The following is a 14,662-nucleotide window of genomic DNA, read 5'->3' as shown; positions in this document are numbered from 1 at the left end:
TTATTATTAGATTTAAAATTTCATATGAGCCTAATAATAATTGCAAATAACTGTTAAAAATTCTGACTGGGTGTCGTGAAGTGGATATTATAATTTGAGCCAAATCTTTTGAAGAATATGCTTTAACCTATTATTTGAGTGGGATGAAAAATTTAGGACATTGGAGTGTAATAAATAAAAGTTGAATTGTCAAATAATAGCTCTAATGATTTACTCATTTGATATAAGATATAGAGGAGTCAACGCGAATACACGGTTTACAATGGAAGAGAAAACATAGTATTGAGGTTTAAAATTAAAATCATTATGGATTCACGATTTTTTAAACCACAATCCATAATAGTAATTGTATCTCGAGGAAAATCCAACGGCGCTGCAGTTGGAAATGAACTGCGTGATATTCTCTTTGGCGGATGTCAACATGTTTTTGTTTTTTGGGTTCATTGTTGTACTGATTTCACACTACATTTTGTGATTTACAAACTATTAAGAGGTCATTTTCGTCATTCTACAAAAACCCACAACTTTATTTATAAAACACGTTTGAAAGCCAATTCTTAACTTTCTTTCTGTTATAACAAGGTCATAGCTTCTGCTCCCTCTTCTCTTCCATTCTCTTCTAGACACGGAGAAAAGATCCATTGTTTCGCGTGCAGAAATGTCATCGTTCGACACATTCAGCAACGACGGAGATGACATGAGAGGTTCGTCTCGCCCCTTTGATGATGATGGCTACATAGGCTACGATCCTCGTCTCCCATCTCAACGCTTCGAATCCTATTCGAATTTCGCCACTGATGAAGAAGATACCACCAAGGTGGACCACCCTACCATTGATGTATCTGATCATCATCCTACACCGTCTGATTATCAAGATGGGTTTCCCACAGAAGATGAGATCACAGTCCACCACCAAGTGTCCCACACCACCACCAACAGTGCTCCTCCATCTCCAGAAATCTACGGTTTCAGCTCCTCCAATGTTGATGGCTACTCACCATCTCCATTCTCTTCCATGCCCGAATCCAACGGTCATGGGAAGCCCTACGATATAGGTGAAGACATGGACGGTGTTTTCTCATCTGATGGACCAATGCTTCCACCTCCCACAGAGATGCAACCTGAAGAAGGTTTTGCTCTTCGTGAATGGCGAAGGTGAGAGTACGTTTTCATAAATTTTGATTTGATTTGGTTGCTTTTGTTTGATTTTATTATTATATCTCAATTGTTATGATCTGTTAAAAATACTTGAAATCCAGATGTGAATTTGTCTCTCAATGTGCTTAGATCTGAATTTTTTTTATTTATTATGTTTTTTTATCCTAGATCTGTGGTTGTTAATGTTTCGGATAGGAAATTATTTAGCGTTATTGATTGTGAAATTAGCTATGATTTGATCAAACCTATAACGAAAATTATATGTATAATTATAATCATTAGTTGATCTGGGACTAATTTCAAGCATGATTGACATCACATATTAAAATCGTATAATATTTGAAAATAACCAATGCCCCTTCAAATTTTGAAATTAGATGAACAGTTTGCATTGTGCGACATAAATGCTATAATATTTGAATTCTTACTTTTTTTTGGTAGTAATTGCTTCCTTTCTCCCATGCTTCCCAAACCTACTACACTTTGTGCACCGAAAGTTGGACTGTTTGAGGAATCCTTCATCATCAGTTGTGTAGGAGGAAATTGGAAAGATTGAGAAATAGAACCATGGAGGTATGTAAATTGACCTCTATATGGGATTGGTTGAATACCTACCCTTGTTTCATGGGACACTCCTTCTAACCTTGTGTCTCGATTTGTTGTGTCGTGCTTCATCGATCGTTCCGTGTTATCCAAATATGGTTTTTAGTGATTTTTTAAATGCCAAGTAACAGTGGATGATTCCTAGACTGAGGCTATATGGGAGCTTGGATAATTTTTCTTTAGATTTTTTTCCTTTAAAAAATTATACTGTTTTGCCAATTCAGCATAGTATAATTTTCCTTTTAAGGAAATATTTCTAGGAAATTTTCCATACATCCTAAGATTTTTCCTTAATGTTATGGGATTTTGAGTTTTGAGGAAGGAGAGCAGTTCTTGATTTCATAATAAATTTTCTCACTAGTTTCTCATGATGAGTTCACCTTCTTTATGCCTTGTTATTTATGGTACTACGTTAATAAATTACATGTATTTACTCTTTATTGTGTAGCTTGCTTGTTTTTCTTCTCTCTCTCTCTCTCTCTCTACAAGGTGTTGTCATTTTCAGTTTTTGCGAGACACTTTCACTGAATTATGATGGCCCTCGCCACCAATTTTAGGATTACGGAGCCGTGCATCAGGACTGGTCATGACCATTGTAACAAGAACTAGATTACAGCTACGCAAGTTCATTTAATTTAACCCCATCTTACATTTTTTTCTCTTTCTGAAAATTTCACACCTGTGGGTTTTTTCTCTTACAAAGAATCTAGAACTATGAAGCAATATCATATTTTGCTTTGTTTTAAATTGGGTATATACAATGTCTCACACCTGAGAGAACAAATATATTATATGACCAAGCAATTGCTCTCTTTATATGTTTTATTGCAAATTGTAAAATGTGGCCACCATGCAAGACAGAATCCTTTATATGTTCTTTTTCCAATCCTCTATATTTTGCTTATGAGGAAAGACTTGAGCAAAATCATGACTACATCCTCCTATTGTTGTTTTATGTTAAGAAGAAAGACGAGAAGCTAATATTCAAGAATGATTCATGTAAACCATCTCCAGCCAAAGAATTGGCCATTTCTAGCCATTTGTGATGTGCACCAATGTAGCAAGTCTTCTAAATCATATTGCTGACGATCAAAGATAAAGAGGGTTTGAAGTCACAATGAGAATGGATGCCTGAAAAGGGTTCCAAGATATATCAATTGTATTGTGCCCAAAGACAATTATGTTCTAAGTGACATTATTTTATTTAACAAGATTCTTATTCAAGATCTGCAATAGTTATTTTATAACTTCAAATTAGGTATTGGTTTTATTTTCTTGGAAATAGGTGTTAAAATTTACTAAACATTTGTAAATGAGAGACTCGATTATTGAATGAGATTTTTTTCCTTCGGATTTCTTTAGTTCCTTAATGAACATTTGATTTTACTTGGTTAAAAAGGAGGTTTTCCTTGGACAAATCTTGAATTTGACCACCATGGTTAATTTGTTATGCAATATTTGAGATTTGCTCAACCTTCCAATTTATAAATTATTAGAGAAATTTTGGTTGTTTGCTAATGCAGACTAAATGGCATTCACCTAGAGGAGAAGGAGAAAAGGGAGAAGGAGATGCGCAACCAGATTATCGATGAAGCTGACGAATATAAACGAGCTTTCTATGAGAAAAGGAAACTTAACTGTGAGACTAACAAGACTAATAACAGAGAAAGAGAGAAAGTAAACATCATTTCACCCAGTATTTGCATCTCTCTGTTTTCTATATACACTCATTTAAATTATTGTGTTTGTTTGCCCACAGCTATACTTGGCTAATCAAGAGAAGTTCCACAAAGATGCAGACAAACAGTACTGGAAAGCAATAGCGGAGCTTATCCCCCATGAGATCCCTAATATTGAGAAGAAGAGAGGGAGGAGAGATCCAGACCAGAAGCCATCAATCGTTGTCATTCAGGGCCCAAAGCCCGGGAAGCCCACTGATCTTTCAAGGATGCGACAAGTAATCCTGAAACTGAAGCACACACCCCCACCACACATGATACCTCCACCTCCACCTCCTGCACCTGCACCTACCAAGGATGGAAAAGATGCCAAGGATGCTAAGGACGGAAAGGATGCCAAAGATGGCAAAGATGTGGCATCGACTGCAACCAAAGCCACAGAAGCAGATGCACCGGCTGTATCTCCTGCTAAAGATGCTGAAGCTAATGGTGCTCCTGATGACTCATCCAAACAAGAGATGACTCCTGTGGTAGTGGAGGAACAACCGGCTACAGAGCCCGAGCCAGCCGCATCGGCTGAGTGATTGCATACAGTTAACGGTTCTTTTTATTTTTTTGATTTCTTTAATATTTTTCTTCTCCGTGAGTTCAACCTCCTATTGCTTCCTACCACATGGCGGTCACGTTATTCATTATTGAGAATAAAACAACTAGGTCTATTTCTTTACATGGTCTTTATATTGTGAACTGCAGAGGAGAGCTATACTTCTTTTGCTCAAGAATTTTTTGTGGGACTACCATGTTTGAAATTGATTATTACTTGTTCATTCTGAGATTTATTTTTTTATTATTATTGGAGCTAGAATTTGTTTCTAATGTTTGTTTTTACCGGATTGATTTTGCTATTTTAGTTGCATCAGATACATATAGGAGATTCAGCAGTGAGATCAATCCCTCTTTTTGGGAGTGGTAGGAATGGTGTTACTTTTATCTGTTTGTTGTGATGCGGATTTGCAGTTTATATGGAGAGGGTATTTTTCCATGCCAACCTTTTTAATAGCATAGCGAACAGTGGAGTTAAATAAGTTGAGGTGCAAAAAATCGTTCAGAATTGCTTTTAATTAGAACATGCCTTTCCCTTTCTTGTCTGAATAAGCTCTTCGATTTGGTTTCTAGGAAAGCTCTTTGAGCGCTCAAGGGCTAGGAAAGTAACAGTGCTTGAGGAAGAAATCAAAAGATTGACGATAGAAATTTAAGACATCGGGATGCTGGACATTAATTGCAGAGATGCGCTCAAAATTGAACCAGACGTATCGTGGGCCACCTATTCAATTGAGATACCAATCAGAAAGTAAAATATCTAATGGACTGGATTATTTGATCTTGTAGCCTAATTGTTCATGTAATATTTATTTATTTATCTATTTTCTGCCGAGGTTCTCAGTCCAGATGGTCGTCCGGATAGCCATGTTTACGATATCAACAATTAATAATGAAGCATAGCAAATAATGAAACGTTTGCTAGGATACTGTTACAGAGTAAAAGAGCCTGTCCATGGCTGCAATGGATCCTATAAATTTGAAAGCTTATCGTTTTAATTTTAATCTTTAATTATAAGAATATAACATTATCCCATTTGGGAATGTTGGCTAGTTAAATCAAACACCTTAACTATTTACCAGAAACTATTTGACATTTATGACTGCATCAACAACAACAACTAACTCACAGAGCTTCCATATAACATTGGGAAGAAGTTGGTGACAAAACATACAAATCCCAAAGGGGAAATAAGCGAAGATTTTTTCAACTACATGTAGCTTCACCTTACTCTTTTATGTGAAATCAAATCATGTTGCGGGTTTCACTGTTTCGACACTCATCGAGGTGTTACCTGAGTGATAGAAACTGGAAAAGAGGTGATTTGTTGGTTTGTAACGTTGGAAATCAACTTTTTATTTGATGAACTGGGGGTCTCACTGCTGCCCACATCATCTTGGAAGAAATCGGGAGGTTTAAGTTCTTTCTCATTTAACCGGATGTCTTTAGATAGCATGACAACAACCTGAGTCATCGATGGCCTTCGGCTCGCTGCTGCTTGGGTGCAAAAAAGAGCTACCTTCATGTACCTGCCCACTTCGTCCTCCGGGTATTCTTCTAGATCTGGATCCACCAATTCTAACAGTTTCCCTTCTACGTAAAGCTGCCATGTCTGTACATGCAAACCTTAAAAGAGTACATCATTTGTCTTTAGAATTGTGCAAGAGAAAGTAGCCTTAGAATTAGAAGGTTAAACGGCATGCGGTGTGGTGTGTTTTGTATTTTAGACATCCCTTCTCTCAAGGTATTAACTTTCGATTTCAGTGTCTATTTCGCTGAGTCTGGAAATAGAAATATTTCGGTGTCAAATTTTTATTAGTAAATACTGTGTAATTTACAAGTTCTTTCCAAAAGCAACTACAAGTATTTTCAACCAAAAAAAAAAAAAAATTCAGTTGAAGTTTACTTGTCATCAAAATATTTCCATCGAAATATTGAATTTTTATACCTAAAATTTGATAATTTCAGTTGAAATTCAATGTTTATCTAAATATTTCGTGAAATGAATACTGATTTTCACCGAAATATCTACAAAAAAAAGCTATCGGTTAAATTTCGTGTCAGAACTTGTGAAAATGGAAATATAGCGAAATTTAATACTATGCGTTCTCTGAAGATTATATTTTATTTTAACTTGGCGTGTTCCATAAATAAGCAATTATTCAACAAAAATGCATATAAGCATGTGTTATCCTCATACAATCATATTTTATTAATAGAAATAATTTTGAGAAGTTCAGCATCTGGAACACTCGTGGAAAAAGACCCAAAAAACAGTTGTGATGTAAGATGTAAGAACCAAACACCTGATGTCAAAATCTAAAACAAATCAAAATTGCAAAACTACAACAGAGGAGAAACCACTTAAGACTTCTTGTTGCCACGGAAAAAAGTTGACAAAACTTCGAAAGGGAAAAAGTAACTTACCCATTCGAGGATAAACTTTTGCATCCCTCCCCAGTTTTCCTTTGCACTGTTTCTACCACTAACTATTTCAAGTACAAGGACCCCAAAACTGTACACATCGGCCTTCTTGGTCAACTGACCTCGCCTTGCATACTCAGGTGCCAAATAACCACTGCAAGAAACAAGATCAAATTACTGGTTGGAATGAGTAACAATTAAAAAAGCGGAGCATGCAGACCATGATTCTATGTACAACAACACTTGGCTTGAACAAAAAATTAAAGTAAATAAATTGAAAATCAACAAAGAAAGCAGCCCAGCTGAGATAGAGGAGAGGTTCTGTCTGTGTGCTACGTGATACAATAATTCATTTAACCCCCAAGAGCATAATGAAATTTTTGGGGAAAGTGTAATCTATATTGACTAGAAGAGCATTTTCAAGCCATATCTGATATATTTCCATTTTAACGATGCCATCAGTAAATAAATGAAGGAACAAGGAAAGACAAAATAATTCCTTCAAGCATAACTAAAAGCATTTTTACGTTTACGGAGATGTATAGAATTTAAGAAATTGTTGGCTCAAAAGGCTTGTCAAATGGTTTCCAGAGCAGCAATAATTTATTTACAGCAGATCAAGGCCAAAATCATGCATATTACATAGTAAAGTACATCTTGGGACCATCTTGTAACTGCTTGCTCACAATTTCTATGAAAATCTTTCTGCATGCAAGGAACTAAGACCTTAATGACTATTTAAAGATTTACCTTGAGATTCCTAAATCTAGTGTTTTGGTCCTTCCACAGTTGGCTTCCTTTTTATAGGGGCTAAAAATTCATGTCATTACCAGACCTATGATACCTACACTAACCATCAGCTCTCACTATACTGGTCTTAAGTTTATTTCTTTGTGGAACTCTCTTCTTTAATCAACTGGATTCCCTAAAGTGAAAATTACTTCCTTGTTTTAGAGTGAGGATGGATAATCTCCAAGCATTCAAAATCTTTTGTTCCATGCTTCATTCATTTTGAAAGGAGATTCTAGTAGCATCATTGCCTTCATCGGATCCTCATGGGTCCAATTGGCAAATATTGTGGATGGTGTTAGGAAGGTATCCTTTGGTTGAGAGGCTTTGCATTTTCGATATTGGGACTTGATTACACTAAAAAAGAGTTAACTAAGAAAGCTTCAAAAATAGTTCCATTATTTTCCACAACAAGAAAGAGTTGCAATGGGCTTAGACCCATAGCTCCGTTGGTTTGATACTTTGCAAAGCAACTTGGAGGTCATGGGTTCCAGACCAGCTTACCCATCAAAAAAAGCAAAAGGCAAAAAAGAAAGAGTAACAATGATATCAAATTTATAAAGCTTGGGACAAATAGGTCTGCATGAAACTTCTAACCACATATATTCCATTTCAAAATAACCAAACTAAGCCACAAGGAACACTTCAATAATGGTCACTATTGAGAGAAAATATTTCTTTTTCGAGTCTGATGGTCATATAATTGATCACTGCAGGAGACATTCCATGTATAAGTTTCCAGCATGATCAGTTTTAGGGACTAAAACATAGATCTAAGAACAGGTCAAATCCCATTTAAAACTTTTATACTTCACACCATTAATTATAAGTACAGTATTTGTAATGGCCACTGAGGTAACTACAATTTCCAACTAGAACTTAACCAACAAGTATATTCCATGTTTTAATGTTGAATGAAAGTAAGGAAGATATGCAATATTATAAATACAGAAATGTCCAATTTCCTTAAATATGAAAGATAGCTTACGTTGTTCCAGCCACTCGTGTACTAATGTGAGTAATATTTTCTGGGAAAAATTTTGCCAATCCAAAATCTCCAATTTTTGGGACCAGGTCCTTGTCAAGAAGTATATTACTAGCTTTGATGTCTCTATGCACGATGGGAGACTCAAGTTCTTCATGAAGGAATGCAAGGCCCCTGGCAGTGCCCAAGCATATAGCAGATCTTCCGACCCAGTCTAGCTTAATGGTTTTACTCTTTGGACCTAAAGCACAAGGAAAACAAAATATTCTTCTAGTGCCTATGGCAAAAAGAACTTTAGAGAAAATTCACTGTTCACACTACAGTTTTCTGAAGAGTTACCTAATAATGCACGATCAAGGCTGTTATTTTCCATATATTCATAGACCAAAATCCGGTTACTTCCTTCAACACAACATCCAATTAACTCAACAAGATTTGGATGCCTGACATTGGTGACCACATCAATCTCAGTCAAAAATTCATGCACCCCTTGCTTTGATTCAGCAGAAAGCGCCTTTACAGCAACTTGTGTCCCATTTCTAAGGATTCCCTAGCAAAATAGAATAAGATAATGAACTATAATATGAATATGAGAACGGGGAAAACAATCTCTACATGTCTTATTAATTTCCAAGGTAAATGTAATGCCAAAGTTTGTGAACATTGAAAATATAAGGCATTCCACAAAGCATGAAAGTCCATACACAACTGAGCAGTCATGAAATAGAAAGTTCTCTAGAAAAAATTTCTTCTGTTTTGTCTGGAATATGAGTGTGAAACCATTTATGCAGTTAAATAACTATTTTCAAAGCATTTTCAACAAAGTATAACTCTTCAGAAGGACTAATTCTCTTAATCTTAATGTAAATTAGACGGGCAGAAACCTTTTTGCAAACTTGCACATACCTTGTAAACGGTTCCAAAACCTCCTCGGCCAAGCTTATTGGTAGAATGAAAATTGTTTGTTGCAGAACTCAGTTCGTTGTAAGTGAAAAGTTTGATGTTCCCAGGCAAAGACCCTGGACAAGAAGTAAAATAAAAGCAGCTATAAAGAAGGAAAAAACAGTAGTAGCTGAAATTGTTGCCACATAATCTAACTTATAATCACATGGGTTAAAAGAATCATCACAGAAGGAATCAAAAGAACTTTTTAAATCCCAGTGGTCCTTTCTACCAGCGATGATGCCGATGTAACTCGATCACTGATCATTGAATAATCTATTTTACTGCTCAAGCTCAGGTTATGCTCAGTATACAATTATCTACACAGATGCTTGGGAAGAAGCTATAATTATTTTTTCCGAATCCTGGTGGGCTACATGTTAACAGTTTGATGGATATGCATATGGCATTTGGATCCATTCATAGCAATGCAACAAAGACACAGATACTCCAAAACATGTGCACAAAATGTCAACACACTGATCCGATAAACCCAAATCGTTGACGTGTCTGTGCAGTTCATTCCTCATGTCAAGAGAGAGATTTCGTAAAATATTTTGCTTAATGTAATGTATACTATATAGAAAAATGTATTTAGATAAGATGACATAATACATTATATATTAGAAGTGTGTTGGAAAGTGTCTGACACATGGGTACAACATGGTGTCTAACTAGACAATTTCTTAGAGAATAGAGTGTCATTATCAGATAAATTCAAAGGAATTCTATTCCCACATAAACACCATATATAACTTGTTTGAATGAATTAGTATGTTATTGTGTAAACTCAGTGATTGGGTGCTGACTCAATGCCCTATACGAAACAAGTAACAGTTTATGGCATCATGTGGAACACATGTTTAAATAAAAGTTTCAAACTAACAAATTTTCTTAGACAAAACAATGACTGTAAGGGGTCACAAGTATTGTATTCTCATACTTTTTTCTTATTTTTCTTCCATGAATGACATTCTAATTCTAAGTACCTAAAACCCATGATTATAATGGCATGAGACTACAAAGACATCATCACTATCACCAAGATGAGTTTCCCTAGTGTTTGCTTTAGTGAACCCAGAGTATGCACTTTGTGGATGTTATGCTTCATGTCAAACCTCTCAGTTAAACAACATTTCTAATTTTTCTTGGGTGGAGGGAGGGAATGCGTAAGAAAACCTAGCACAGCATGTGCAACAGGGTTCGTCTTGAATTGAGGTGGGTCAGATGACACAAGACTATGTTACAATCATGATACTAAGGACAGGTAGATGTGTATATAGCATCATAAATATATGCATACAAAAATAATTCTAAATGTGAACTGAAAATTTACTCACCGTTTGCACCAAGAAGATTATCAGAAGGATCCTTCTTTTTTTCTATGATGGCGACACCAAAGCAACTACAACTCATATCTGCTTGTTGTCTTTGACTGCAATTTGAATTATGGAATCAACTTTCAAACTGCAAAGTGCACTCCCAAGTGTGAGTTTTCTAGCATATTCACCCCTAAATAATGAATATAACAGTAGTGAACAATAGCGGGTGCCAGCTAGCTTAGTTGGTAAAGTCTTTGGGTGATGATAACTGGGAGGGATTCGAAACAGGCCTACCATACTACTACCCCCCCCCCCCCCCCCCCAAAAAAAAAAAAAAAAAAAAAAAAAAAAAAACATAGAATATCCGATCAATGGGAGGGATTAGGCAGTTTCTAGTAGATTCAGAGCCCTTCCAGAGTCTCTCTCCACTCGAGAAGTGACCTGAGTGGATGAATGAATACCTGCACAATGCGTATGAGTCAACTGTGATTTCACCTTGGGTTGAGTTATGGTTAGCTCATATGCCGGATTCCTGATCCAAGATCTAGAGGGCAGTAGTCCATGGTTGGAAAACTAATGAACAATAGTAACAAATAATAACGAAACACCCCCTTTGTAAGTGACATTGGCTCTCTTTGCCACAATTCATTCACAAAACGTATTTATACTATCAACTTATAATGCGTACTTTATTATTCATAATTTCTACATAGTTGAGATACTTCTGTAATTTCAATGAAAGAAAAACACTTCCATGCCTCATCTCCTCTCCCCTTATATAATTAATAACATCATATCTTTTTCTCTGCCCCTTCAAAGGAGTTTTAAAATTATCCAAAATCACATTAGTTCCAGTTGGTAACTCGGTTTGCATTAAAAATGGAAACGCTAGAAAGCTCAGCTGAGATCTTTACAGTGACAACCATTACTTTTTTTTTTTTTTTACTCATTGTAAAATTTACATTTACTGTAATTCCAAATTCCTATAGTATCCTTACAATTCTGATATTTTATGACTAAAAACATGGCAAGGAATATAATAGGAATTCCAGTTGTCCACTTACCCTTTCAATAAATTTGTTATTACGTTTAAAACTCTCCCCTCCGCCCACCCACCCACCCCCACCATCACCCACCACTCCAAAATAAATAAATAAACTTTGTTATTCACAAAAACAAGTCGTGCAACATCATTACTTAACCACCACATGCATTGCAATAATTATCTATACTATGCCCTTATCTTTTCCTCCAAAAAAGTATTTATCCTTAAAAAAAAAAACCTACAAATTCATGTGTATCTTTATTGTACGATACATATAACGGATAAAAAAATCTTTTACATTATTAAAGAGAACAAGAAGAACATGTGATGCTTCCCATTTTCTCTACTTTGAGGGGGGGAAATTTCTCTCTTAAATTCTTTAAAAGCCTCGTATCAAATTTTAATTTTTAAAGCTCATTACTTTGAATCCACATGTTGGTAAGAAGTAAAATGGATCCATTAAAGAGATCTTGCCAAGATATTTCCAATGATATCCATTACTAACTACTTCTTAACAATTAAATATTTACTTATTTTAATTTTAATTTTCTATAATACCCTTAAAACTTAGTTTAATATTAGAATTAAGTCCCATTATGGTACAATAAAAATTGTATTTGAATGTCATTTTTTTCCCCTCAATAAGTAGTTATGTTAATTTTTTTTGAAGGATATTTGTATTGGGTCAAGCATTTATTTATAAAAACAAGTAAAACAACGGCATCATTAGAGTATCATGTGTCCCTTCCCCAGAAATGGTGATGATGACGAAAAAAATAACAACAATAATAAGAACACAATAAAAATAGTAACAACATAGTTGTCCAAATTATTCCATATATTTTCTTGATGACAACCCCAGATCTTTAGGATAATTCTATGTCCCTTCCTTCCAACGTTCTCAAACTTTAGACCATTCAAGTTCAAATAAAGACAGGAAATTGTGCACAAGTCTACTTTTATGTCTCCAAATTGTCATCTAACACCAATTAAACTTTTCATTGGAATGTTCAACGAAGAGCAATGGGAAAGGCAAACATGTGCTACCCCATCCAAGCCATGACTTATATGTTATGCTTTCCATTCTTGTAAGAACTTTAAGGTTGTCCAAAAAAACCATTTCTCATTTTTTCAGAAATCATGTTAAACCTCTGCAAACATCAATTGCCACATAGAGCACATGGGCAATTTCCCACAAAAACGAAGTCATGTTATGTACCCGAAACTCTCGACTTCCAATCTAGAGTAGTGCTTTTTGTCAGAGGATAAATTGTACTAGTTCACATTTGATCCATTTTTTTTTTTTAATTTACAGTCCAAACCACATTTCAAATGACATGTGAACTAACCCATAATGATTTGAAATAGCTCAACTCCAGCGAATTAATCAAACGAAAACACTTGAAGAACTTGCTCGTCATATATCTGGTTAAAGGCATGTTAGATCACAGGTTCAGTCATGTTTGCTCTCAAGTTCACCTTGTCATATTTTATGAAGCTCAATGATACTGATCTACAAGGAAGTACTGTTAGTCGAACCACAACTTTTGAAGGGAAAATTTCTACTTTTATGTTGGTAGGATGCTAAAACTAATTCGTTAAGGGTATTTATAGTTGTTTTCTGCAGGAGAAAGATTGTAATTCTTTTTTGTCCTTTTGAGCATTGTGAAATTGGTGTTGATCTGTGGACATACGCCAATTCTGAGGGAACCATGTAAGTCTTTGTGCTGTGTGCTTGCATCTTTGATTTTTTTATTTTTTTCCCCTTTTCCTTCGATGATTGCCGTGGTTTCTTTTACTCTTTGCGATCACTTTGTTACACACTTTTCCCAACTAAATAACTTTATGTACCCAAACCCCCATCACTTAACAGACTTTTCCATTAAAAAAAATATATGAATTAAGAGGAATCTGATATAGCTCAATACTTCAAGGGTCCCTTTCAGCAACAAACATTTTGGCAAAACATTTTTCAAAACATGGGTTAGAGGTTTTGGAATGGGCTGATTTTTGGTGGGGATGATCTCCTCGGTGTAGAGATCATCCTCACCAAAAATCAGCCCATTCCAAACCTTCTAGCCCCATGTTTACAAGTTGAAAAATCGTGAACCGTCCATTTTTTGTAAACCATTTTTGATGGGTTAGAAGTTTTGGAATGGGCTGATTTTTGGTGATGATGATCTCCTCACCGTAGAGATCATCCTCAACAAAAATCAGCCCATTCCAAAACCTCTAACCCATATTTTGAAAAATGTTTTGCCAAAATGTTTATCAAAATGTTTGTTGTTGAACATTTCCCATACTTCAATGATCAAATATTTTATAAAAATAAAAACTAAAAGGGGAAAATTAGCCCGATTTCATTTCATTGTGCTCCTAAAATTAGTGAAAATCTGTTTTTCCTGAATCTCTCAGACTAGGGTATCATCTCAATGGATCACTAACAGTTTTCTCTCTAAATACCTTTAATTTCCGACTAAAACGCCAACTTTACAAAATATAAAATCCGAATTTCAGAATCTAAATCGAAATCTAAACGTCTATATCAATAACAAAGGAGATTTGCATTCAATAGATAAAGAAATCAATATAAGTAAAACCAGATTGAACGAAGAAAATGGAAATATAAATCAAAATTAAAAAAAAACAAAAAAAAACCTTGAAATTAAACCGATGTCGAGCTCACGAAATCCTAGAGTGGCACCTTGGGTGGGTCTCATAACCCTATAAATCTCTGTTAGTTTTGTTTTAATCTTCTTTCTTCTTCTTCTGCTTCGAAGGTGAGGAGGAAGAAACAATCGCCAGTCACGACTCGTTCTCCAAACAGTAAAGCTTTCAGACAAACCCACCTCAGAAAACGACCGTTAACAAAGTGTATTTAACGCGCCAAACAAAAGGACCTTTTTCTGTATCACGCGCGTCACCATATTAAATAGCCCCTCTCATTCTGACACCACAAAAAGTATAAAGAGAGACCCGTTCCTCGAGATATGTGAACAAGATCATAAGATTTTTGTAAATCTCAAGGAATTTTTGCATATCTCAAGGTCTTTTATTTTATTTTATTTTATTTTTTATATGATGGATGAGGGTTAGTAAAGCCTTTTCACCTCA

The 14,662-nt window shown here is 35.3% G+C and overlaps 2 protein-coding genes across 3 annotated transcripts; one reads left to right on the top strand and one right to left on the bottom strand.

Annotated features, from left to right (window-relative positions):
• The first annotated feature begins 495 nt into the window (after positions 1–495).
• LOC147411314 (clathrin light chain 1-like) lies at positions 496–4,277 on the top strand. Its single transcript, XM_086447199.1, has 3 exons — positions 496–1,155; positions 3,285–3,438; positions 3,521–4,277. Exons 1-3 carry the CDS (start codon positions 659–661, stop codon positions 4,022–4,024), a joined length of 1,155 nt encoding a protein of 384 aa, XP_086303325.1. The 5' UTR covers positions 496–658; the 3' UTR covers positions 4,025–4,277.
• A 695-nt stretch (positions 4,278–4,972) lies between these two features.
• On the bottom strand, positions 4,973–14,402 carry LOC147411313 (cold-responsive protein kinase 1-like). Of its 2 annotated transcripts, none has more exons than XM_086447222.1 (7): positions 14,207–14,402; positions 10,522–10,616; positions 9,146–9,258; positions 8,579–8,789; positions 8,243–8,480; positions 6,469–6,619; positions 4,973–5,653 (listed from the first exon to the last, which is right to left on the bottom strand). In XM_086447222.1, exons 1-7 carry the CDS (start codon positions 14,266–14,268, stop codon positions 5,321–5,323), a joined length of 1,203 nt encoding a protein of 400 aa, XP_086303348.1. In that variant the 5' UTR covers positions 14,269–14,402; the 3' UTR covers positions 4,973–5,320. The 2 variants fall into 2 exon arrangements, with proteins under 2 accessions (XP_086303348.1, XP_086303341.1); XM_086447215.1 differs by having other exon boundaries at positions 10,522–10,648; positions 14,207–14,366.
• Positions 14,403–14,662: the final 260 nt, after the last annotated feature.

The sequence above is a fragment of the Akebia trifoliata genome, chromosome 1 (genome assembly GCF_017979445.1).
Source record: "Akebia trifoliata isolate Shusen 1 chromosome 1, ASM1797944v1, whole genome shotgun sequence".
NCBI classification, from domain to species: Eukaryota; Viridiplantae; Streptophyta; class Magnoliopsida; order Ranunculales; family Lardizabalaceae; genus Akebia; species Akebia trifoliata.
Note: the sequence above shows the minus strand (reverse complement) of the source record. Positions and strands in the feature narration are given on the sequence as shown.